General features: G+C 37.8%; 3 protein-coding genes across 7 annotated transcripts in view; 1 reads left to right on the forward strand and 2 right to left on the reverse strand.

Moving 5' to 3' along the window:
* LOC105257389 (aryl hydrocarbon receptor nuclear translocator homolog) overlaps positions 1–8,551 on the reverse strand; it is a 35,215-nt gene extending 26,664 nt beyond the window's left edge. For 2 of the 5 annotated variants that reach the window (XM_011267977.3, XM_011267976.3), the window contains exon 1: positions 2,263–5,098. In XM_011267977.3, coding sequence (XP_011266279.1) covers positions 2,263–2,507 — 245 coding nt within the window. In that variant the 5' untranslated portion in view covers positions 2,508–5,098. Of the gene's footprint in view, positions 1–2,262; positions 5,101–7,413; positions 7,463–8,340 lie in introns of those variants that run through there. The other 3 variants (XM_011267978.3, XM_011267975.3, XM_011267974.3) reach the window with 3 other exon arrangements.
* A 792-nt stretch (positions 8,552–9,343) lies between these two features.
* LOC105257388 (nipped-B-like protein B) lies at positions 9,344–19,060 on the forward strand. Its single transcript, XM_011267972.3, has 3 exons — positions 9,344–10,057; positions 10,884–11,063; positions 11,289–19,060. The coding sequence occupies exon 3, from the start codon at positions 11,295–11,297 to the stop codon at positions 17,964–17,966; it is 6,672 nt and encodes a 2,223-aa protein (XP_011266274.1). The 5' UTR covers positions 9,344–10,057; positions 10,884–11,063; positions 11,289–11,294; the 3' UTR covers positions 17,967–19,060.
* Positions 19,061–24,564: 5,504 nt separating this feature from the next.
* On the reverse strand, positions 24,565–27,138 carry LOC105257395 (coiled-coil domain-containing protein 112). Its single transcript, XM_011267983.2, has 6 exons — positions 27,057–27,138; positions 26,855–26,958; positions 26,290–26,547; positions 25,342–25,975; positions 24,973–25,197; positions 24,565–24,892 (listed from the first exon to the last, which is right to left on the reverse strand). The coding sequence occupies exons 1-6, from the start codon at positions 27,128–27,130 to the stop codon at positions 24,835–24,837; spliced, it is 1,353 nt and encodes a 450-aa protein (XP_011266285.2). The 5' UTR covers positions 27,131–27,138; the 3' UTR covers positions 24,565–24,834.
* Between the last annotated feature and the right edge of the window lie 376 nt (positions 27,139–27,514).

Below are 27,514 nucleotides of genomic sequence, written 5' to 3' on the forward strand. Positions count from 1 at the left end.
AGTACACTGTAGAAAATAAACGGCAGGAGCTCGTTATAAAATATGGTTTACATTAATATCAGAAAGCGAGATGCATCATCATCTGTATCGCGTTATTTTATTATACAATATCTTCTAATATATCCGGAGAAAAAGATATACACACGATTGAGAAATAAGATTAAAAGGAAAAGATCATGTTTGTTTTATTAAAAAAACAACAAATAGCACGATCGTTTAAAAAAGCATGTTTCTGTGCAATACATTTCTCTTTAATTATATACAATCTTTATCTGAATATATCTTTTACCGCGGGACATTACATTTGACATTTGAACACGGTTGTGCCTTAAACCTAAATCGAGGATTGTATATATAACAGAGTTTGCCAAAATATTTACTCTTGCGTTTCCTTTCCGTATCGCGTGGATTTCTGCGTCGCCTCTTTAATAAAAATTCAAAACGCCGATTCAATATTTCATAAAATAATTCGAATCAGACCGTGCCAAGGCACACGAAGCCTCCTCCGCCACGGGAACGTGAATTCATTGAAAATTCTCGTTTTCGCGGCGTATCTCCGGAGGGAGAGCAACAAGTGAGCAAACATCCGTGCAACGGATTCTCGAGTCCGCGCAAATCGGCGCCTTGCGATCGAACTAATCGAGCAGCAACGCGCCCCAAAGCTGCGGAATGGCAGGAATGTCGTGACACGCGTACGCGCCCGACCGCTAAAAGACGAAGCCTGGATCAATGGAGCGTGACTGCGTCGGGTTCGACGAAAGTGAGGCGGAGATACAATGGCCGAACACAGAAGAAAAGAGAGAAACGTTTCCCTTCGCTCGCTCGCCCTCCCGAATGGAGCTGGCAGCTATTTTCAATGGATCGACTTTTTATCCGATCGCAGAAATACCGAAGCGCGGATGCGTCTAGATTGAAAATGAAACAGTTGTGACCGGAATACATGTGTATAGAGAAATATTATTTAACATAAAAAAGTTACAATCTCTTGAATTTTATTTGAAAATGTGATAAGGGGGAACGAAAAAACAAAATTATCTTCTAAAGTGAGAAATATTCTTATGCCAAGTTCTCTTAATAATTATATTATATAATTTCGTCTACGTAAAATTATTATATAAAATTCGAATTTTCTATTTAATTTGCATTGAAGTATTTGGCTAATTTAGTACAGCGAAAAACAAAATCATGATCGTTACACGAACTGACGGTTGACATGCTGATGCGGATGAAAACCTGCTGATTCTGCAATAACATTCCGTATAAAGACCAACAATGATGACGGCATGGAATAAAATTACCTGATGTAAAATTATACTTGCATTTTTTAATATTTCTGTTGCATCATAAAACAGCTTTAAATCTGGTAAAATTTTTTAAATTGTGTGAGGTGTAATTTAAATAATTACATATACACGATATATTCTTAATTAAAATATTACAAATAAATTATAAAAAAAATATGATATTAATTTAAAAATTTTTCTCATTCAAATTAATTTATTTATCTTTTTGTTTCATTGATTTTAAAATCTTAATTTCATTTAACACGTATTAGAAATTAATGTATTAATCGATAATATTCTAATCGATAATATTTTCTTCAAGAATATACTCTGTCATTTTATTCTAGAATATTTGAATTGTGTCTGTCGCGATAAGTATTTCCTCATACGTGATACATTAGATCGCTTTTACGAGAATACGGTGTATTTTTATGCCAAAGTGCGTCGATAATCGAGCTATCTCGATTCAAAGGTGGTTCTCCTACGTTTCTTCTTTTTTTTTATTTCTTTTTCTTTCACGCAATACAAGCACATTCTGCGAATTGTTGGGGCCACGTCAGAATGACTCGTCGACTAATGAATTGCAATGTAACGAGCGCTAATTGAAGACGCGTGATTAAGACAGCAGAGAATTTATACGCTTTAGAATTTATATTCGCGATTAGGCGGAAAATTTCATCGCAATCAAAGTGCCATAGAAACGGACATTAAAAATTATCAACTTGATAGCAGCGTCATGAAAAGTATTTTTATATTTATTGTTGAAATGTGTAGAGTAAAAAGTACACGAATAGTGAAAATAATAATCCGTCGAATTCTCTACCGCATAATTAATCAATCGGACAAGTGTGCAAACGTTTAAAAAAATATTCGCCATTAAATATTTATAACGTTTATAAAAATATAATTAACATTTATAAAAATACTCGCATATCGAAATGCGAGAAAAAGAGAGAGAGTAACGGAGTAGCTTTTTTACCTCCGTCTTTTCGATTGCTGGGTCTCGGTGTGGGCCTGTTGGATGTGATGAGGCGATAAGTCGGAGCCGTAAGACAGAAGTTGACTTCCGGCGGCGGGGCAGGCGGACGGGGGTGGCGGTGGCGGAGGTGGCGGGCCCAATTGATAGCCCACGGTAGCCGAGGGAGTCGCGTAGTGCGAGGGGCCCGGTCCCGGGCCCAGACCGACCCCGTAGCCCGCGCTTCCCGCCGACCCGCCCCCGTACATGCCGCTGCTACCGGGATACTCTATTTTGACGGTGTGTATGTATATATGTACGTATGTATGTATTTGTATTCAGGTTCAAAGCACTCGATTGTATTGATAATTAACGCGTATCGCACTCTTTTCGGGAAGTCACAGAAGAGCTAACTTGTCATTGTTGTTCCGAGATTACTCGTTGATATCGCTGTACACTCTTGTATATCGTTATCAAGATCTCTTAAATTATCAATACGTCAACACGTCGTCTTGTTAAGAACCCCGAGATAATCCGCTGATGCGCTCTTGTGTATTTTTCTTCATAGAATAACTTGTACGTTTGAGTCCATTGTCAAGTTAATTCGTTTGCTTTGAAAATATCTCGTTTTATGATGTCAAAGTTAAGCATAGAATTTTGTACTTTAAATGACACTCTCCGTTAATCCGTTTCAAACTTTGTTACAATAAGTTTTGCTTTTCTTTGTCGATAAGAAACATGTGTATCTTCAATTCTACCTTCACTAATAGAGTCCTCGAACTAGCAAAACACGAGCTAATAAGAGCACGCGTCGATCTCTTCTAATCCTGGTCGCATGAAAAGGTTTACGATAAAACACGATTCTCATCCGCATCCCTTTATCGCAACCCATCATTTTGTACTTTGGTTTCCGGGGAGATGGAAAAAAATGTCTTGATGGTTTAATAACTCGGACGTGTGAGCTCAAGATCCTCGATATAGAAACTTCGACTATATGTTCCACCGTTGTCTTCCACCGAATTATCTTGTCATCTCGTTACCTGGAGCAAGATGTAGATCTATCAAGCGGTCTACGAAGCGGTTTTATACTTCGCGTTTCCCTCTTCAGTTACTTAGAGATTCTTCAGAGTTTCGAAGGCCTTTTTGTATCTGAATTCTGCTCACGTACGTTCGTGTACTTCACCAATCTCAAAAAAAGAGAGCGAAATATATTTTAATAATTTATATTTCAATCAACAGTTATCCGCTTATTTATTTACGCTCTTGGAGAATCGTTTATATCAACGTGAAAATTGATGCGAGAAATGCGTTTCTATCGTATCGATCACGTATAATTTTTTGTACTTGCGTATGAGTGGAATTTTCTACTAGAATTTAATCACTCGCACTGCGTAAGCCTGTTTCGAAAATTATATCAAGCTGTCTCTCAACGAAAACAGATAAGCGAAAACCTTATCTGGTATTGCCCTATATTTCCCGGAATTGTCTTTATCTCGAGGTTCCCGATATACATATCCCTCTTCTTGCGACATAAAATCAAATTTTACCTCCACTTGACTTATGGAAAGAGTCACTTTTCTGTCGTGTTCTGCTTAGTCACCGATGGCACGATTAATCGACCAAGAAAGAAAGCACGGAGGAGCAAAATGTGTTACGGAAGTGCGCCTCCGATTTTGGAAAGCGTTAGATCGGCCACTTTCACGAGGCGAACTATTCGTTTCCCAAGAGCATGCTTACGTTCTTATTAACAAATTGTTCGTTCTTTTTTCCCTCTTAATTCCTTCAGATATCCTCGGTATCAATCTCGGGAGAGAGTCCGGGGGGGTTACGAGTCTCTGCGAAAATGTCACGAGATCCTTGTCGGGCCGTCGCAATCACGCCGAATTTTGCACGCTCCTTTTGTCGCACTGTCGCGCATAATCAACAGGAAAATCGAGCTAATCTCTTCTTCGCTTCGTCTCGTCAAAGCAATGGCCATCGCTGAAGCGTCGCGATCACTTATATCCTGAAAAACTCGGCTCAAAGTCGCTTGATCGAGCGCACGGCACATTAAGCGAAGCGAATTACCCTATTTTCAAACGATACGACTGCGAAATAATGTTTTGCGTAATCGAAGATAGGCCTTCGAGTCCTGTAATTTTGTAGGAAATATTTTACTTATCTGTCTCATTTTCCCTAAAATTATCATTCTGCGCATTTACAAAAAAATTTTAGACGATTGTGGGAATAATCGCGCGAATCTTTGCCACACTGAAGATCACATGATGCACGATAACGATGATTATTCGTCTTGGGAACGTCTAGTTTACGCAGTCGACGTCGAAAGTTCGCAAAGTTACGTTTCTTCCACCGTGAAATGAACTCGTCGTTCGTTCTAAATCAACTCGGCTGAGCTCGCGTAACGAGAAACGCACGCAAATCACGGATACGTCGAGGTCCCGCGTGCAAAACCGCGCCACAATATTCTCCAGCGCGATATTACCGCGAAGAAGGAGTCTTCCCCTCTGAAAATCCTCGCAACGGTGAAGATTTATCGAATCATAATAAAATCACACTAGGAACACGTGTCTTGTGCAAAGTTCAGTGTTCGATGACAAAAAATCCACGGAAATCCAGGAAAATTAATTTTTCCTCAGAAAAGTTACGAAAATCCCCTATCTATGATGGTGTATATATATCATATGTACGCTCACAGTTTTACAGTTCTCTCTTCTAAAAATCATATAAAATTCACTCGATAATTTTCTATCAATTTTTGTATCTTTTTTAACACGATAAGTTCCATGGATTCAATTCCTGAACCAAAATAATCGACATTTGCTCGTGCATTGGATCTTGGAAATTTTTTTCTCTCTCTCTCTCTCTCTTTAGCTATATTTATTAAAATTCTCTCTGGATTTTCATCCTCAAAAATCATCAATATTTAATTCACTGAGAACGAGGGTCACTCGATGACACGTGCATCGGGGCGTCCGATTTTCGGCGCGAAAACTTTCGTCGCGACGTACTCGCAGATATAATAATGACGCGCGATCGGTCCCGACGCGGCCTCGATCGCAATCGATGAGGATTGTCGACGCTGGCGACGCGGACTGACGCGGAAGCACGTTTCACGGACGTACGTATTAACGTGCGGACGGACGGGATGGACGGACAGACGGACGGATGGGTCGCCGACTAGCCACCACCCACAACTCGCCAGTGACTGATTCCACCATAGCCGCATAATGTGCTGCTGCGGTATACCCCGGTGAGGACTATCACTTCTCCCACCAGAGAGCCCGGGACAGCCACCGTTGCGAAGCACGACTTTTAACCGGGATGCATTGCATTGCATTGCATTGCATTGCATCGCATCGCACCGCTCGCGACAAAGATCGGGGACGGAGAACCCCTCGGTTTTTAGGGGACCTTTCTTTTTGACCACGAGAAAATTTTGTTTCCCAGCCTTAATTCTTCTTCTTTAAAAAGTCGCATTTTTTTTTAACCACGAGAAAATTTTGTTTTCCAGTCTTAATCCTTCTTCTTTAAAAAGTTGGGTTTTTTCTTTTTAACCACGAGAAAATTTTGTTTTCCAGCCTTAATTCTTCTTTTTTAAAAGGTCGGATCTTTTTCTTTTTGACCACGAGAAAATTTTGTTTTCCAGCCCTAATCCTTCTCTTTTAAAAGGCCGAATTTTTTTCCTAATCCGGATAAATAATTTCCTAATTTCTTCCATATTCGTTTATATAAAATATTTTAACATACGTTACATTTAAAGTTATGTATGAGCATAATTTTTTATTCGAATGTATCGCGTCGCTCTCTTTACGATGGGGGGAAACAAAAGAAAATTGGAGGACCAAAACTTCTTAATATTCCAAGCGATTGCGCTCTAAATTCGATGCAAGAAAAAACAGTTACAAGTGTCCAATATATATTTATTTTTTCTTTTAATTTTTTTTAACACTTTCAATAATATATTATTTTTTAATTCTTTCTAAATTCCTCATATATTTATAAACTCTCGAAAAGTTTACGCGATTACATGCGATGCGATAAAATGAAGAAAAAATAAAAGAATGCAAGAAATTAATAGGAATTAATTACAATATTAAGGAATAAATGCGTGTGTAAGTGATAATGGAGCGGATACACGTGCTTATCGCTGAAAAAAATCATCCCGGCCGGACCCGATGAATCGGGAATTTTCACGCTACAGGGGGGGTCGCGCTCGTGTGCGGGAGTGTGTTAACACAATGTGCGCGCGGTTGACATTTGCGGCCGCTTCGCGTGCCGAAGCTGCGCGACCGAGAAGCATTTTCGCGAAAGAGACAGACTCGTGTGTGTGCGCGCCGAGTAAAAGTAACGCGCGCGCGGCGCTTACGCGATAACGAAACGTTTTCTTGAGCGATGTCGCAACCCGGCTACGCTCTCGAGCGGTTATATTAGCCGAGCAACACCGGGTATTGTAAGCCGGGGGAGAATTGCCTACCGTGTTATATATATGTGTGTGTGTGTGTGTGTGCGCGCATATATATGTGTGCGGCGAACGCCGTAACTGATCCCGGCGCTGCATCATTTCTCGGAACTGCGTCAATCAAGCGCGACACCAAGTTCGCCGTGCATGTCAACCGCACGACGAAATTTCACCTCGATCGTTAACACCAAAGCAGGCTATTTTCGTCGCCAAATGCCTTCCCGGGCGATCTTTCTCGCGCTCTCTTTCATATCGGGAGACTCGATATTTATGAATACAATATGTGTATCGCACATATATAACGCTATACATTTAACATAGAAAATTTATATGAATATTTTCATCTTTAATACATGTATATTTAATATTAATATATAATTAATATGCATTTAATATTAATATATATTTAATTATATATTAATATTATTTTTGTTATTTATATAAATGAATAATAATTATAGATGATAAATAATTATATTATCGTCAATTTTCTCAAGTGTAGAAAAAAATTTCCTAAATTTTTTTAATGTCCCATATATCATCAAATTTTTATTCATAAAACTATATTATTTGGTGAGAATATCAAAATTTTCAATTTGCATATGGGACATTAAAACTTGATATATTGAAATATATGGTCTAAATATACATGAATTATGCTTGATATAGAAATTATTTCGATGCAAAAATTAAGCATATATTCTTTGATAACTTACCCTATGTGGGCAGCACTACGCTTCTGTGCCATTTTGCTTGGGTCACTCCCTGTACAGAAAAAGATTTACATGAACATTGTATATAATAATTAATTTTCTCTCCTAAGACTTAATTTAATTATATAAGATAAGAATTACATAAGGCCTAAAATTGAGATATGAACCAATGATTAATAGAATTTATAAAAAGCTCAAGATCTTTTTGTTTCAATTAAATTTCTTTAATCGATAAAATGTATCTGTAATTTTTTGACTAATGTGTCTTTCTTATATAATTTGTTATTTAAAAATTTATATATTTTATTAATATATACCATTAATATTAATATCTATAGTAACCCTGTAGATAGATAATCATGATTACTGATACAACTAAAACAAATTAGATCAATATTGATTACTTTTGAGGGATGTTAAAAATGATAAGTACAATCTTTCTCTTTCTCTTTTCTTACTTTCATCTATATTAAAATTATAATTGTGAATTTAAAAAGTAGTCTGCTCACTCACAACAGTTTATTAACCATCGCTGCAACAAACTTTTCCCACTAACCCATGCTAACCACAGTAACTAAGTTCCTACTCAATTTAATCGTGTCGCGATTCAAAAATAGCCAAAAGATCAATATTTCGATCCGTCGAAAAAAGAAGTTTATACACCTCATTCTAACTCGTGTGCTGGGTAAAGTGCACGATAATTCACCTAGATTCTAGATCATTAATAGTCTCATCCGAATCGTACGTGCGTGATACGCACGGGAGTGCGTGGGAAACTTGTAGGAAAACGAGTTGTCGAGAAATGCGAGTTTTCCTCGGGAAAAGTGGCCAAGTTTCGATCACGCGATTCGGCTCGCGCGGCCGGAAAAGCGACAGCAACGGAGCGACGTTAAAGCGACGGCAACAAACGCGACGAGCAGTTTGCTTTACCTGGAATCGAATGGGCGATCGTGGATACCGTGAACATTCAGCCGGAATTTCCTGTTGCCACGATGCGACGGAAAAACGGGGCGCGCGGGGCGCAAGCGGATATTGTTGCGAGCGTACGGCGGTTTCCACACTCCGCACCGACATCAAAACTGGGTGTTTACACTCAGCAGGCGCGCCATTTTGGAGTTTCGACTCGGCTCCGGGCTTTTATTTTCGCACACGGGCCCTACGGGAGCGCCGCGAGACCGATGACGAGGCCGCGCGGCCTGCCACCTCGCGGCGAAACTTCGTAAACCGTTTAGGGAATTGTACGTCGATACGTCAGAAATCGATGAGTATCTGCATACGATGAGCGAAAATCCGGATCGATGAGATTTTATTCGTAAGATTTTCGATCGCCCAGATTCGCAAAAATAATTTCTCGATTTTATCCGGTGATTTGCGCGAGATATATTTTTCCGAAACGTCAAAGAAGCGAACTGTCAAACGTTCATTGGTCGAGTGGACGAATATGTACTCGTGTCCAGCGTTCTTATTGGCTGTTACGTCATCATCATGGAAATGTGCTGTTTGTACCAGTGTGTTATTAAAGAATTTTAATTTCTACGATGATGTAATTTTAGAAAGAAAAATTTTAGTAATTTTGAAGAAAGAAATGTTGCTTCTCTGCGCTCCAACTACCGCGCATCGGCTCTTATGCCATTTTCTTTTTCGTTTTTTGATTATTTGAGCCAAGTCTCTAATTATAATATAATTACAAATTTAAAGAATTTTAACATTAAAGAATTATTCCTTTTTTTTATTGCACATTCAGATGATGTGTATCGAGTTACTTTACAATGGAAAAAACGAAACTCGAAAGCGCGGAATGCCGATCCAATGGAGGGACCGAATCCGCGCGGTCGCTCTCATGCAAACGCGGCCGTAGGCTCGGCGCTGATCGCGCATCGCGCGACGCCGCGTAGCGCCCCGCCGGTAATACCTGCGTCTGGCCGGAGCGATATCCCACTACGCCACTTCCGTTAACTCGCTGCTGAGCAAAATGGACGCCTTTGTGTCTGTTTTCTTCGCATTCCCAGTATAAATACGGATTACGGGACGACGCAGCGGCTGCGAGGCGGCGATGTTTGCGCGACGCCGCGCGAAACGCGTGTGAGGGCAGTGTCGTGTACGCGAGTCGTGGCCGCGAGCCGCCGTGACCGACGTGGAAACGCGTCCAACCAAGTAGGCCAACTGTGGCAGGCCCCAGCGGATGACAATTGAGCGAGCATCGCCCGGGCGACGGTGCGAGCAGCGGTGAGTCCCGCGACGGGCGAATCTCGTCTCGCCGATCGCCACGACGTGCCCGAGGATCCCGCCGGCGGCCGCGAGACACGCGAAACTGCGCCCGGCCTCCCGCCAAAACCGCCAGCCGCGGACAGCGGACGGAGCGATCGGCGACGTAAATAGTCCGGGTGACACGGAGCTGTCGCGCCGTAGCCGCGCCGTGGCCGAGCTACCTCCAACTGCGCCGGTGATTTATAGCGTGCGAGCTTTCCCGAGGAATTTACATGAGTGCTCGATAGAGTCCGACGTCCTCGTCGTCGACGGGAGGATTCCTTCTCTGCTCCCCACCTCCCCCCTGCCCCCCTGTGTTGTTGCAACTGCACCCGGTCGTTCCAAGGATATGGTCTCGCGCGACGTATGATGTTGGATGGTCGACGTTCATCCGGAGAAGGTAAAATGATGTGCTTCTGATTGTACAATGATGATGTTGAGATTGGGAAGAAGACTGGAAGCAGCGGAGAGTTGGTCTTTTAGCGTTGAATGTTGTGTGGTTTTGTCTCCAGTGTTTTGCTGTGTGCTGCTGAGACTTCTAGCTGGGTGATGCGGGTTGTAGTAACTGATGAGCAGCTATGTTTCTGTGCAAAAAATGATTATTTGATTTGCAAACATGTAGATTTTTTTTTTCTTTAATGAAATTTATTTCTCTTTAAAGCAATCTTTCAGTTTGCGTTTTGAATGTATTAAAGCTACGATTCAGAAAATATCAGTTGTGTGGATGTGAATGTTATGTGAACTGTATGAATTCTGTATAAATATTTTATAATCAAATGCAAAATATTTATTTTTGTATTGTGTGTAATTTCAGAAAAATTTTGTTTAAACAAAAAGAAGATACAACATAAATATAATTTTGATTCTTGTAAGATATAAAAATTTTAATTAAATTTAAAATATCTTTTCAAATATAATTCAATATTTATACATCTAAGTTTGAATAATATATTCGATTCTATCAATATAAATTACAAGCATCAAATTATAATATTTTTAGGTTATAATTGCAGTTTGTTTTTATTTGACATATATTACTGTTTCATATGATGTATAATTTAATTTTTATTTATATTTATTTTTATTTATATATATTAATATTTCTTAACTTTGACTTTTTCAGATTTTTTAATTTTTTCAATAATATATATATGTTTAAAGTGTAAAATAATGATAAAAATATATTTGACAAGTGACATATTACATGAGGAAAATTTTTGTTGCAGGACAACAAAGTACTAAACATGGATCGTTTATTGGAGGACCCACGTGCTTCATCAAAATTTGGTTGAAACTTTTGTTTTCAACATGGGAACTTAAGCAAGATTCTGTGAAGTTCCCAATATTTGCCTTAGTGTGCTTCAAAGAGGATTAGAGACTATTCTGTTCAACGGTGAAATATTTGTGTTAGTATGTCTTGAAACGCATAGTGAAAAAATTTTAACAATGACTTATTTAGTCGTTTGTGGGGACAGTGCACTTACACATGTTTCATTGATTTATATTTACTGTACATTATGAACAAGTATTCGTAGCATGCTTGCGTCATGCTTAATATATTGTATTGTCCCACGAACTTTGCGCAGTTTAAGAATGTTGGAATTGATTTTAATTCTCTTTCTTTTGTCTAGGCTGTAATGCCAGAACGAATCAAACTCAAAATGAATGGGGTTGTACCAAGTGTGCCAATAACTACCCTCGCCGGTATTGCGAGTCTCACTGACTTGTTACCTGAAATGCCCCTACCGACTCCGCTGCCACAGACCCTGACTAATAAGTCGTTGCTGTTTCATCCACGAGTGGCAGAGGAAGCGCAGATATTGCTAAGCGTTCGCGATGAAAATCTTGTGCCGCAGTTGATAATGTCTCTGTCACAGACTTCATCGGATCACATTGAACTCAAAGATAATTATGCGAATACCGAACAGTCGTTAGAAAATGAGCAAAACACGCCTGAATTACTCAAGGCAATCTTACAGATAAATCCTCATGTATTCAGGGGACCTCAACACAATTCACCGAGAAACTGGGCGCAGGGTGCGCCAATGTTACACGCGAATCAATCGCCGGCAAGTTATGGTCGTTTCTCGCCGTCCTACTCGAGCTCCTCAGGCTCTAGGCAAACGCCTCAAGGTAGTCCAGCTCATCCTGCGGCGGCTAGATCCGTGCTCCCGCCGCCGGTAGCCAGCGGTATCGCTCACGCGCAACATCCGCGAATGCCGATCACTCCGCAGAATCACGCTGACATCTCGCAGATGTCTCCTTTTGCTGTGCCTTCCCCGTCGCCCAGAGGTAATGTTATGACCGAACAAACGAGAACGTTGACAACGCCTCAGCATATGCAAGAAGACACGAACTGTATAAATCCTTTGTCGAATGTAGCTCTTCAACCGAACATGTACTCGCCAGCTCACATGAGTTCCCCCAATGCACCACTGTCTCTCGGCAATGTGACACCTCAACACCACAACATGGCTGGTATGACGCCGCAACATAACATGCACATGACATCTCCTATGCGCACCACTATGCCTCTGCAACAACAGCATCCAACAATGGGTATGCAACAGAATCTTTACGATCCTATGATGAATCAGCAAGTTCATCATGCTTTAGGCAGCAGTCAATCTTTGGACATTGATAGCGCGGTGCAGGAAAATCAGCAATTTCTTTTGGATCCGACGAGCGCTCTTCCCGATATTGACCTGCCAATCGAGAACATTGACGTAAAACAAGGCATGGATCATGCGGTGCAACATTTATTACCGACTCCTCAGACCACATCTTATCCGAATGTACATGCCACCGATATGATTAATGCTTTAAATCCGGTCGCGACTAATGTGGCGCCCAGTGTGCAACATCAACAGAATAATAATTCCGAAAAGAATATGAAACTTACTGGAACGTTAACGGAAAAGCTAAAAGAGCCTATTGTTATGTTGAATAGATTATCGTTGGCTGATCAAACACTCATGCAGAAGAGTTTGGCGGCGTTTGCGGAAAAATCGCCGAGTCGCGCGGCGAAAATGGGCATCTCTCGTGATGACATGTCAAAGACTGACTCTGAAAGTGAGGAGGAAATCGGCAAGAACAATAAACATTTTAAAGCTCGCGCGAAAGAGCGGCAAGTACAACGAGAGAAAGAGAAAGCGGAGAGACGGAAGAGCGAGGATAAGAATCGCAGGCGAAAAAGGATAACGGACGAAGACGAGGAGGATGATAAACGAGATGCACCTTACACGCCTACGAAACCAAAAATACGCAAGATCGAGAAAAAGCTAGTGCCTGTATTAGCCAAACTGAGCGTGGAGGAGTTGATGGAGACCAATACTTATCAGCGATTTAACTCTACCATAGAGACGATTTTCGAAAACACTGAAGAAATAGCAAACGCCGACTTTGAAGACGACGGTGATGTACCTCCTGAGATACTTATTCCCAAGTATCAGTTGCACGATCTCTGTACAGAAGCAGCCAAACTTAAAACGTTAGGTGCTATGGAATCGATACCTACAGACAGATTAGTAAGGCTATTGAATATTCTCGAAAAGAATATACGAGATGGCGCGAGGGTATCGCCGCTAGTGGATCCAGATGATGATGTCGAAGAAGGACGATTATGGATGCAATTGGCAATGGAACGAGTACAGCGTGCCGTAGACGCTTCATTGATCGCGCTGCATATTATGACTTCTTGCAATATGCCGAAGACAGTCTACTTGGAGGATGTAATTGACCGAATAGTTCTTTTTATGAAGTTTCAACTGCAGAACACAATCTATCCTTCATTCGATCCGGTCTACAAGATAGATACGAAGAATAAGACTGACAATTTTAATTCTAGCGGACGCAAGAAGCGGGGTCATATGAAGGAAGTACGTGAAAAAAGTATCTTGCAGGTTTACAACAAGATGCACGAGTTGGTAGGTTTGCTGGCAGAATTGTTGAATATACAAGTTCTAACAGATACGAGCGTTCTTCACGCATCATCATTGGGCGTCGCTCCGTTTTTCGTCGAATCGGTGAGCGATCTTCAATTGAGCGCGTTGAAACTCGTTACTGTAATATTCACCAAGTACGAGAAACACAGGCGACTATTATTAGACGACATCCTGGCATCTATAGCGAGATTACCTAGTAGCAAAAGGAGTTTACGCACGTACAGACTCAATTCCGAGGATCATATACAGATGTTGACCGCGCTGGTCTTGCAGCTTATCCAATGTGTGGTAGTTCTATCGGATTCCAAATCGTCAAAGGAGGAAGACGAGAAAAAGCTCAGTAACGTAGATTCCGATGTCTTTATTATCAACAGATACGAGACTGCCACCAGAATCGCAGGCAATTTTTTAACGGTATTCCTTAACAAATGCGGTAGTAAGGGCGAAGAAATCGATTATAGACCGTTATTTGAAAATTTTGTACAAGACTTATTAGCGACAGTAAATAAACCTGAGTGGCCCGCTGCCGAATTGTTGCTCAGTCTTCTCGGAAATCTGTTGGTAGGACATTTTTCTAACAAGAGTTCTGACATGTCGCTTCGAGTAGCCTCCATCGATTATCTCGGTGTAGTAGCGGCCAGATTACGTAAAGATGCAGTCAGTTCGCACTGCAAGCTATCAACCATTGACCAGATCATACGGGACATCAAACTCGAGCAACAAAAGGACTCGGATTACGACCAGATAAAGGATAAGGAGATTATAGGACTGAGCGAAGATGAAGAAAGGCTGGTGTTTCTGCAGAAGGTATTGTTGGATTATTTAGCCGTTAATGGGACGAAAGATTCAGCTCTTGGATACGCGCGACACTTTTATCTGGCCCAATGGTATCGGGATTGCGCGATGGAAAAATCTCGGGTAGGTCAGTCGAAAAACAGTCCGAGCAAGAAGATGCACAAAAAACGTTCAAAGAAGAAAAATCGGCATCACAGCAGCGACCAAGACACCGAATCCGAATTGGACGAGCAAGATCCGGACGAGAACGATAATAATGAACAAAAGAATTCGGAGGCTTATCGGGTCATCGAGGAGAAGAAGAAATATATTATCAGTAGAATAAGGCCATACAGCACGGGAACGAAGCCTGATATTCTCCAGACGTACATCGATTATAATTCCGCGGAATTGATTTCGCAGTATCTCGCATCTAAAAGACCATTTTCGCAGAGTTTTGATAAGTATCTCAAGCAGATCCTTCACGTGTTGACAGAATCGTCAATTGCCATTAGAACCAAGGCGATGAAATGCCTCACGATGATTGTTGAGGCTGATCCAAGCGTGCTGGCGAGGGTGGATATGCAGCTAGGCGTGAAGCACTCGTTCCTCGATTACTCGACGTCCGTACGAGAGGCAGCGGTAGATTTAGTAGGCAAATTTGTGTTGAGTAGACCTGAACTGATTGATAAATATTATGATATGTTATCAGCTAGAATCCTTGATACCGGCGTCAGCGTGCGGAAACGCGTTATCAAGATTCTCAAGGATATCTGTATGGAATGTCCGGATTTCCCTAAAATTCCAGAGATATGCGTGAAAATGATAAGGAGAGTCAACGACGAAGAAGGTATCCGAAAGCTCGTCATGGAGGTTTTTCAAAATATGTGGTTTACTCCGGTCAGAGAGCGTCCTACTCTTGATTCAGAATCACTACTAAGAAAGGTTATGAATATCACTGATGTCGTGGCGGCCAGCAAGGATATGGGGCTTGAATGGTTCGAGCAACTTTTGGTAAGTCTGTTTAAACCGAAGGAGGACAAGGACGACAGCACGAAGATGCAAGCGGACCCTCCACGGACATTGCTGACGGCGTGCAAGCAAATCGTAGATTGCCTAATCGAAAACGTGTTGCGGCTGGAAGAGACAAACCTGGGAGATTCAGAAAAATTGGGAAAGAAAGGCTCGTCGCAAAGATTGGTTGCGTGCCTGACAACGCTTTACTTATTTGCAAAGATTCGGCCGCGACTTTTGGTCAATCATGCAATCACCCTACAGCCTTATTTGAGTCTCAAGTGTCAGACGCAGGGTGATTATCAAATCATCAGTAGCGTCGCACACACCCTTGAATTAGTGGTGCCTCTGATGGAACATCCTAGTGAGACCTTTTTAGCGCAGCTCGAAGAGGACTCGGTGAAGCTGATTTTGCAACACGATAGATCAGTAGTCGCGAGTTGTCTATCGTGTTTGGGATCCATAGTCAATAACGTCACACGAAATTTTAAACTGATACGAGATTGCTTCAAGAAATACTACGGACACTTAACGGACTACAAATCGTTCTACGAAAAAGATCCGACCAATCCCATGTTATTAAAATACAGGCCATTTTTCCGACGAGCGCTTTTCACGGTCGGTTTACTGTTGCGTCATTTTAATTTCACGGATCCGGAAGTGATAGAAGGACTGGCAGATAATATTAAAGATCAAGTTTTCGAGACGCTCAATTATTTTGTTCATCTAGATAACGACGACATCCGACATTTTACTCTATCGGCTATTGGTTCTCTCTGCATACGACATTACGAGTTTATGATGCTACCGGAGCTAAAAGAGCTCTATCATCATTTACTCACATCAGAACACGCGCTGGTTAATATGAGAATCCAAGTGCTTAACAACATTGAAATATATCTGCAGGAAGAGGAAAAGAGGATGATCAAACAAGATCTCGAATGGGCGAAAATGTCGAAGCAGGAGAATCTCAAAGAGATGGGTGACGTGTCGTCGGGCATGGCCAGCACCGTGATCCAGCTCTACATCAAAGAAATTCTCGAGTCTTTTCTACACATCAATATAAATGTACGACACGCAGCTCTAAAGGTTATTCAACTGATTCTAGCGCAAGGTTTGGTGCATCCCGTCCAGATAGTACCTTATCTGATATGTATGAGCACCGATTGCGAGAAGGCGGTGAGTCATAGCGCGGACAAATGGCTGCAGGACATTGAAAAGAAGTACCCGGGTTTCATCCATATGAAGTCGCAGTTTGGCATCAAGTTGAGCTATCGACTGCAGAAAATTTTGCAAAACGACATTACGGTGAGAGGTATGCGAACAAAGGACGGCGAATTCCCGGGCGCGCTCAACGGTTTTCTCTATACGATTTTGCGCAGCACGAAACAACAGAGGCGAGCGTTCGTGCTGTCTTTTCTCAAGCGCTTCGACGAGACTGCAAAGACTAGTCTGTCGCAGATGCTGTTTCTTGCGGACAATCTCGCTTATTTTACATATCAGGTGCAGGACGAGCCGCTCTTCATCATCCATCACATCGATATTATCATCTCCATGTCTGGTACAAACGTGTTGCAATCTTTCAAGGAGGCTTTGCTGCCAAAGGAAAACAACATGCAATCACAGTGCGGCCAATCCGAACTGACGTCGGGACAGATGACGGGACAAACAATGCCGACGCCATCGATGCAGACAACGGTAACGGGGCCAGATAATCAACCAAAACCAGATCAGCTGTTGTCGGTTCTAGAGGATGAAGAGGACGATGAGGAGGACGAAGAAGCTATTTTGATTAGATTACCAGATGACACCACCTTGCTCAGGGAATACATCACCGCCAGTCAAGGCTTCTTACTTTTACTGACACTTCGGCAACACCTCAAGGATCTTTACGGTTTCTCTGACGCGAAAATCAGTCAGTATTCGCCTTCGGAAGCGGCCAAGGTTTATGAAAAAGCAGTTAATCGTAAGAATAATCTGCTCTTCGAGCCCAAAGCTACGCTACAGAGACTACGGGAAGGCGTGACCAACGAGGAGCTGGACACAAATGGCAGGAAGAAGCTCGTGAAGGAGTATCTAGATTTCAAGCAATTGATGCTCAAGTTCGATCCCGAGGAACCAGACGACGAGGGTGGTAACGATGCCGACATCAGTGGTAGCAACAAACAGAACGCGGAAAATCCACAAGCGGCGAGGATACCGCCGCATCCTATAGTCGATGGCAATAGAACGATAGCGGACGGCGCTGTAGGAGACGCCACCCTGGCAGTCGCGGGCGGTCAGCAACAGTTCCAGTTACTACCGCAATCAAATCTGAATCTGAACTCGGCTGCGGTGGAGCATCCGAACAACTCGGTAAATTCGCTGCCAGCTGCGGCAGCAACACCAACGACGACGCTACCACGGGTACCGAAATTGACGATACACGCCCATCCGGATGCGAGGGAGTCGCATCGCAAGCACCGCGCGCACAAGACGGACAAATCGGTAAGGAAGCACAAGAAGAAGAAGAGGAGAAGAATCTCCGACACCAGCGATAGCGGCGAGGACTACAGTGACCCTGATTTCCTCGTGTGAGTGCAGTGGAATATCTTATCCTATGTGTACATATAAATATCCGTGATAGTGTGTGCGTGTGCGATCTACCGGCTGGAATGACTCACATTCCGCATGGCCGATACCTGGACGCTATTGTAGCGCGACGGTTCCTTTCCCCCCTGGTCCCCTGAAACGATTCTCTTCCCCAGCCTCTCAAAGTTGTGCTACGACTTTGAAGACGATTCACTGAGACCGTTTCAGGTCGAGAAACTACATAGAGATTATAATAGTGATGTGGGAATGCGTGTGAGCGCGAGAGAAAGAAAGAGCGAGAGAGAGAGAGAGAGAAAGAGAGAGAGAGAGAGAGAGAGAGAGAGAGAGAGGTCTTCGATAAGAATGATAGCCAGAAATTTTTAAGTGCGATCGAACTTTGAGGTAGGATTAGCGTGTTGTTGCCGAAACGGCGAGCATCCGAGGTTTATCGATCCGCCATGCCGTTGTTAGCGAGAGATCGGCTCGTTAAATATTTCGTGCTACCGGCTCGGGAACTTGGTTCACTCGAGAATTAGCTTCTGCTTCCTCCCCGTCGACACGCTTTCGATTAGGGAGCTTATAGGTGATCATTCGATTCCAAAATAGCGCCGAAAGCGAGGGATTGTGAATGATCCCGAGAAGATGCTGTGAACAAGTTTCCTGAGAGAAATCAAGTACAATAAATTATGTTTGCGAACAAAATTCACCTGTAAATAATATCACATAGTAACGACGATATTCAATACAACTGTTAATTCTTTTTCTTTTCATGAAGGAAAAAATTAGCGCAAAGAGAAAGAAAAGCATTAAAAAAAAACAGTATGAAGATTCGAATAATATAAATTTGATTCGTCGTTGCTTCCTCTTTCTCCCTTTTCAGACTGAATTTGAAAAAAAAAGTAAGCACTGCTTATTTCGATAATGCTAAATTATTAAAATTTAGATACATTTATGCTAACGATGATTTATAGGTAAATATAAAAAATATTTTGTGTTTGTGCTTCAAAGTTTATTAAAATTTAAGTACGTACACATACACAACTGTGCACAGAATAACATTTCCACGACAATTACTATACTACTTATAGTAAAATCTGTAGTAATATTTTAACCTTTGTAAAAAAAGTGGTAGAAAAATAAATTACTGCTTTAAAACAATTTGACAAATACAATAAATTTAATAAAAAAGAAAATAAAGAACTAAATGTATGGTCTAATATATTAATTTAATAAAGAGATTACTTAAAAGAATAAACAAAAATTCATTATAATAAAATTGATTTGAGAGATATTTCAATCTTAATATTTATCTAATTAACAGAGAAAGAGTTTAAGGGCGGGGGGGGGGATGTGATATATAAAATATTAATCATATTAATTACAACGTTTGTTAAATACATAAAGTTTCAAAAGAAATTATTTTGTGCTTTCAACGCTTGTAATACAATACTTATGTTTAAAAAATGATTGCACTAATTGTAAATGATACGCAAAAGAGATTACAGAAAGTTACACGTTTAATCCTTAAGCATATCCGGCAGTTTTAAAAGTAAGGCCAGAGTATTATCGATATAAGCGGTAATTACTCGCCTTCGAGGAGCTGTACCAAATATCAAAGGTCCATAAATTTCGGCAAACGATACGAAACCAAGTTGGATGGAGGGCGGACCCGTATAGATTCTCTCCTGCAGTATGTATAATAATAGAGGTGTGTAGCAGGACGCATTGCCTATGCATTACGAAACGTTGTTTGTAATATCTGTACATATAAAAATCTTCAAGTAAAGTATCTTATTTTCGTACAAACTATATAGCGGTGACATTTACGAAGAATACTTAAGATTTTGTTGTAATATTAAGTATTTATTCAGAATTCATATGTTGTCCCAATATAGTTTGTTTCACATACACGCACTCACTCGTCCTCGATACGAATACGATAAAAAGAGAATAAAATAAAGCAAAGGTTCGTTTTTATACAAGCTTATAGAGGTAAAACGATAGAAAGGGATGTTAATATGAAAGAAACGCGGGAGAAATTCACGACACGATGTGACATATTTGAGAAGAACGCGATCTTAAATATTTTATTCTGTCGTAAAATGTTGAAATAATCATCTGGAATAATTTGAGAATTTAGCATTTGTAAATCTTTTTGCATAGATTTACATGTATAATTCCAAAAATATTACAATCACATTGAAAATTTCACAATTAAAAATATTTAAATATTATTTTAATATATATTACTCGAATATACATGTTTTATAGAAAATATATAGTCGAATATCTCTTAAAAATTATTTGTAGGAAATGTAATTCAAAAAGAAAAATTCGTAGTTATTATTTTCTATAAAACTTTTTATGAATGAATTCAATTTTAAGATCGTATTCTTCGCTGTCGTTTCTGTTTCTATCGCTAGTATAACATCTGTTACTACACTCAAAAAGAAATACAATGAGTTTGTCGGGCAATATATAATAATATAAGAGAGAAATATCTTTTTTTTTCCATATTTATAAAAATCTAAACGCGTGTGGTTCAATTGTACGACACGATTAGACTCAAGGCAGCTATAATTTCCAGAATTATAAAGGAGTTGTATCCGTAAAATTTTTTCCGCTGTGGCGATTAATCTTTTTTATATATTTATAATTAACAAGATACGTATAGAAGATACGATAAAAAGAAAGAGGCGAGACATTCTTTTTATGAGATGGGATGCGAGCGCAAACTGACCTCTCTCACCATTATCCAACTAAATCAAACTTGAACACCACTTAGACATATTTGGTACCTGTTTATCGATATCGAATGTAGCTGGAATAATCGTGATTTATCTTAGCTCGCTAGTTGAGCGCACGCATCTCTTCGATCGGAAAATTGCAATTGAAAATGGAAACTACGATGATTCGATCAAATAAACGCCTCGTTCTTGTTGCGAATTTGTTTTATGTTTCTTCCTATAGTGGACGCTTTGAGAAATTTGCTACGGCAATTAAATCGATATAAGGTCTTTTTTTTTTAAAAAAGAAGAATGAATACATAAAGAAGAAAATACACATCGAAAGACGATTTAAAGAGTAATATGAATTTTTTACAAAAAAAAACGAGACCGACAATTCACTATTTTATTTTTTGAAATTTTTTTCGAAAATTGAAAATATTGAAGGAAATTATATTACTTATCAAAGAAAGTTAGTTTATTGTACTCTGTATTATGACTCTGCAATATTAAATATTTTGTAGATATCTTTATTTCTAAATAAAAGAAACAGATTCATTAAATTATAAAAGTATTAAAAGTAAATTATAAAAGTATTAAACTTGTATTAGAATCTATTCAGTTTCCTCTCATGTTCACGTTAATTTTAAATTCTTTCAATTAAATTAAAAAAACTATAATTTCCGACATTTTACATACAAGTATCAAATTTTTCAAGAATGTTATCTATTACGAGCTTCTCCCGCGATTTTCTGTTTCTTTATTCCTTTGTGTTTCGCAAAAATGAAATCTGAACATTGATAACGAGATGCATTTATATTCGATGATAAGAGACTATACGAGGCATAAATTTTTACTGTGCAGATTTGATAACTATATTAACGAATGCAGAATCTAGAAAGTACATCCTCTCAAATGCTTGATTTACAATTAAACTAGTGCTTTATCGAAGTCCAGATGTACACTCGTCTAGATCACATTAATAAATCTAGCAGTAAAAAAATGTACGAATTCATTCGTTTAGCTTTAAGGATACGTGTCAATCTTATATTAGAAGCGCATATGAAAATTTCGCTACAGAAAAAAAGCTTTGTCATATTTTTCACACTTTCATTTCTTTTTTGAAACAATTGTCAAAATTATGTTTTATAAATAAATAAGTGTGCAATGATATAAAAATATATATATTTTTGCAAGTGATAGACATTCGTTAAATTTTTGCATGATGTCATTATCTTCCGAAGAAAATTTATTTGAACACACAAATTTCATCACACGAATTTTCAACGATCAGATTAATAAAATTTCGACTATTAACTGTACTTCTCGAATTTCTTTTAAAAAGAAAAAAGAAATAATTTGCTTGATATGTTTGTTGCAAATTTGAAATATTTAAATGAAACTCGATATAAAAGACGGTGTAGCACACCAAGATTTTTATGAATGATAACTATCGAATTCGAAAAGGAAGCAAGACATATTGATATATCGTCATGTTATTCATAAATAATATGCGCAGATCTATCACTAGGCATGGTATTATTATTCGTCATAAAATCATTTTCTTGATTTTTGAGAATTGAAAATTTGATTTGATTTTGCTTCCGCTTTTTATTATTCACGATTTTTATTTCTATAATTTTTTCCGTTAAAGATTATAAAATTGCAAAAAAGCTTATTTTGGAAACTCTTTCGATGTGAATAATATAATCCGAAATTTTCTTTTAGAAGTTTCTAAAAAAATAATTTCATAATTTATAATATAGTTTCGTAACTTATAAAACTTTATAAGGCTTTATATAGATTTTTACGAGACTTATTTTCGTCATCTCATTATCATTGTTATTATTATTGATCAGGTCAAAAAATTAATTTTTGTTACGAGAGTTTAATCGCGGAGGAACTAGATTTTCTTTTTGCAAAACACGCAATATGAAACATATGCACATAAAAAGTATAAGATCTCGTTTTCAAATTGTACCGTTCCCGAAGCGTGCAATGTTAGAATTTAAGTGAAAATTATTTCTTATGTACAATTTTTTTTTCAAAAAATTTGTAGAAAATAATTTATTAATTAGATTCTCTCTCTCTCATATTAAATTGTGTATCTTCGGGAAACATGCACTGGCGAGTCTTATGAGAGAAAATGTAGAAGAAAGTTACTCGATTCTCTTCAGTTATCTTTGAATTTAATAATAGTTTATGTCTAAAAAGATGGCAAAAATATTTAACAAAAAAATTAAATTACTTTCGAAAGGAAAAGAAAGCAAAAGAGTTTATAGTTTACTCGGCAATTATATAAAGACGATTTTTAAACATGATGTCGTGTCTGTCATGGTATTGATTATAAGAATACTAGTGGTTCTTTTATATGTTTTTCTACTACGGTTTATATGAACGCATACTTTTTTACGAAGAATGTAAAAAAGCTAAAAGATTTAAAACAGGAGCTGTATGATTTCGTGATAGGAAAGTTTTTTCCGAAGTCAGCCTCTTCAGTATTGTCACGAATAATTCGAGAAAGTCTCTTTTCTAAATCTAAACCGTAACGATATAACTACGATTATGAATATATACATAGTACATAATATACATATGCAATTATATCTGTAAATAATTCACGAATGTAAAGATTCTAATAAAATTTATCAATAACTTATGCGTTTTCCAAAATCCTATCATGAAAAAACTTTCCTGCGTGCCGAGAGTTTTTTTTTAATGTTATCGCTTAATTTAACATTTTCTTAACGTTATGTGTAGATACAATTGAAAGAATTTAAACATTTTGTTTCGCTTATTTGCAAATGGATCACAGATTTTTATCCCATCAGCTGTGTATTCATCATATGTATTCAATAATTTTTCATTTTTCGTATTCCTTCGAATTAAAATAGTTCATAAAAATAATATTATTAAATATAATTAGATTTCAGTGAAAATTATTTTCTGTAAACTTAATTGATATTTGAATTTTTATTTCAAGAGAATCGAATGTGTAACTAGAAAATATATACGCATCATTGAAATGAATATCGAAAAGAACCACTATTATTCGAAAGGATAAAGTTGTCATTAATGGAGCAAAAAACATTAAAAAGTAGCGTATAAAATCGTGTGTAATTATACGCAAATTTTTACATTGCCTGAGCAAATGAATATTAGAATGATTCGTTACTGAGAAAAGATGATTCCGTTGTACAAATGTTCACACATGTACATATATATTGACTAGATTTCGGGGAGAAGTTAGTGATAAAGAAATTACAGCAGCCGTTATAATTAATCGAATGACATGTATATCGAACGAGACGAGAAATGTAATTGAAAGAGAGTGCGTTAAATATGATTATTATTTGTTATAATAAACAATCTCTTTTAGGCGGTGCGCATTATAAATTCTAAATAATTATATTTCTATGTATATATACATATATATACATATATGTAATATTGCTAAGGGAGACGGAAGGAAGAGTGCGTCTTTGCGCGTATTGTCACAAAGAACGAAAAGTGCCATCATATCGCGTCGCGTAAGATTAACCCGCGACATGTAAAGAAATATAGTAATTAATAATAGTAAAATAATTGATAAAAAAAAAAGGAGCAAGTTAAAAATATAGCGGGCGAACCGTCGAAGACTATCGTACTCGGCGCGATACGAGACACACTTGTGTATTATATATATAGCATTATACATATTATATATATATTATCATCTATGTTTTTGTATTTGGTAATCTAAAACGAAAAAAATATCGAATTAACGAACAGAAGATTAATAGAAAGTATATATATTTGAGTAAGCTTTCCGAGGGTTGGAGTTATCCAAGACGACGTTGATGAAAGTAGTCTCTCTTTTCCTTTCTCTTTCTTTCATCCTTCTTCTCTGCTCTTGAAAATAAAAACTAACGAGATTTATAGAGCGATTTATAATACAATTGTAAAGACGAGAATATATACGCATACAACGAGCGATCCTGGATAAAATCAACACTCGTTTACTCATAATTTATTATGTACATCGTCTGAAAGAAACAGAAAGGTACGTTCGTAAAGAAAAATAAACATAAGTATATACCAATTTTTTGGATTTATATTTCCTTCTTCGTATAATTGTACTTTGATTAAAAGAAAAATATTATCGATTTTTAAAAAATTCCAGGGCATCCTTGATCTCCCGATTCTTTGTTTCTCCAGTGAACATACCTGAAAAGTGAACACATATATAAATAGATATATTTTTTTAGATGCAATAAAACAAATATTTTTTCTCTTACGAAACGTACAAACGAGGAACGTCCTTAATATATAGCAATTTTTTTGGCTCATTTGTATTAAAATTTTGCATTTTGCATCGTTCTCTCCACACTTTAGTCGAATTCAACACAGTCGAATAATCTCGCTTTTTCATTAATTGTGATGATCTTGTCTTCGTCATCCGATTTTGAGCCGATTTTTGGTGTCTCATTATCATACTTTTCTTTCTGCTTGTATACTCTTCATCTTGTTTCCTGTTTGTTTAAAAAGTTATTCATACAAGTTATATAATTCTACAAGCTAAACTTTAAATTGCAATTTTTTCATTTAGTATTATGTAATATATTCATATCATTGTTTCAAATCTTCCGTTTAATTTTGAAAATAATTGATATTACCTAAAAGCCTCGATCAACATCGGATTGTATTTTGGTTCTGTTCTCGTGTTGTCTTTCGAAGCTTTAGAAGAAATTTCTATCGATTTTCTCTCGCGATATTCCTTTAAAGCTTCTTGAATGCTCCTCAATCTTTCTCTCTTACGTTTTTCTAGCATGGCGAGTTTCGATTCGATCAGAATCTTTGATTGTTCCTCGTCAATCAAACGTTTATTCTCTTTCTCAATTTTCCACTGCTTTATTAATTCCTTCTTTCGATCCGCGTTATTGATATCAACGAAATCGCAAGTCTTCGTTTTTTCGTATTTGTCAATCATGCATATCGGAAGTTTTTTTATGATATTGGAAGTTTTTTTTTCTTGCGAAGTATCTTCCAAGGCTTCCATCTCTATTTCGCTCTTGTTGTTTTTTATCTTTTCTATTTCTTTTTGCTTGCGCCATTTTTTAATGTTTGCTCGTTGTTTCTCACGTAGATTCAGATAAATCTTGTACCAAGCCTCGTGATTCACTATGGTTTCCACAGTTAAATCCGGACATTTGACTCGAAGAGCGGCTACTAGAGTAGCAATGCTGCTACATTTTTTCCGCAGTTTCAGGAATAGCAAGTGATCCTCGTTGCTCCAGTTATCGGTATAGCCTGCAAGATATGTAGTTTTCGTATGAATGTACGAATTATAATAAATAACTCATGATAAAAAAAATCTCATACAGGTCTTACATATGAGAAATATAGTTTGGCAACAAAATTAAGAAAAAAGGTGTTTCATATTACTCTCTTTCATTCGATTAATATAAATATAATAAATATACAAATTTTTAAATAAGTAATAAAATTATTTAAGACATAAAAAGACACCCAAAAATGTTACGTAATAAAAAAGATGTTACAAAATAATAAATTAAATTTTGCAACATACTTTAATTACTTATGAATTTAAATGTGTCGAGTACCTGTTTTAGCAATTAACGCGTGGAAGTCTTGGATCCCCATATAATCGTTGCACTTTTTATTTTCCTTGTTGGAAGATGTGACAGATGTCGGATTGCCATCAGTTGCACTCTCATACTTATGCAAATTCGATTCAAATTCGCGTAATTCAGACTCGAGAGTTGTTTGCTCCTGCGACAAAGTCTGCAGTTGGCAAGATTCCTTAAAATCTTGAATTTTTTGCGACAATCTTATGAGCCGTTGTTTGTATACATTTGTATCTAAATAAACGTTTATTCACATTGTAAATATTGAAGATACACAAAGATTTCTCCTTCTTTTTACGCTGCACGTAATTAATATTAATTAAATGATATTATTATATATTAATTAAATTGATATTTTATATAAATTTTAATTTAGAAATTGTAGCATAACTAATTAAGAATAATGCGTAAAAATTTTAAATTAAAATAATAAATAAAATAATGCGTAAAGATTTAAAATTAAATCGGAAGCGATTTAGAAAAAAGAATGGTTATGCGAAAATAATAAATTAATAGAAAATAAAATAATTTCAAAGTTCACCTAACTTCTGGATCTTTTCGGAGCTATTTGTAGCAGATTTTGCCGAGCAAAGTTCTTCGGCAATTTCCTCCAAACGGCTTCTCACGTTATCCAGAAAAATTTGTCTTTAAAAAAATATTCAAATTAATTCGATATTGCATAAGCCAATTTGATATGCATAACGCACAATTTAAGATCGACTAATTCGTTTTTCTCTGCTTACCTGTTTTTCGAGATGTCATTCATTTTATGCAAAAGAGGTCGTAGAACTTCTGGTTCCAGTTTCATGTTATCCATCAAATTAACCAGATTCTTCTCCATCAAATACTCTAGCTGCTTTAACTTCAATACAGACTTCTTATACTGCGTGTTTTCAGCAGAATGTATTTTTCCATACGACGGGATTCGCCTTACTTTCTTATCTTCTTTGCGAATAATTTCACTCATTATTACACGTAATTGCGATTTTAATAACTGCTTAAAATTAGATTTTTTTAAATTATAATGAAATAATTTAATGTAAAAATTCAAGTTTTCTTTGTAGACTCGTAGATACGTCGTGTGTTTTTGTTAGGAAACTAAATTCGTTAGGCTTGGGCTTTGTGCCCTGACAAAGTTTCACATGTGGGTTTCCATAGTAATTTACCACATAACTGTCTCCCTTCTAATGTAATCGCACCT

Source organism: Camponotus floridanus, unplaced genomic scaffold (assembly GCF_003227725.1).
Source record: "Camponotus floridanus strain SB8 unplaced genomic scaffold, Cflo_v7.5 scaffold54, whole genome shotgun sequence".
NCBI classification, from domain to species: domain Eukaryota; kingdom Metazoa; phylum Arthropoda; class Insecta; order Hymenoptera; family Formicidae; genus Camponotus; species Camponotus floridanus.

Excerpts from the sequence above, each read along its gene's own strand:
- LOC105257395 (XM_011267983.2), bottom strand. The coding sequence starts at position 27,130 with ATGGATAACATGAAACTGGAACCAGAAGTTCTACGACCTCTTTTGCAT. Across the intron at positions 26,959-27,056 it reads AATGACATCTCGAAAAACAG|ACAAATTTTTCTGGATAACG; the intron begins GTAAGCAGAGAA and ends ATTTTTTTAAAG. Across the intron at positions 25,976-26,289 it reads CGCGTTAATTGCTAAAACAG|GCTATACCGATAACTGGAGC; the intron begins GTACTCGACACA and ends CATATCTTGCAG.
- LOC105257388 (XM_011267972.3), top strand. The coding sequence starts at position 11,295 with ATGCCAGAACGAATCAAACTCAAAATGAATGGGGTTGTACCAAGTGTG.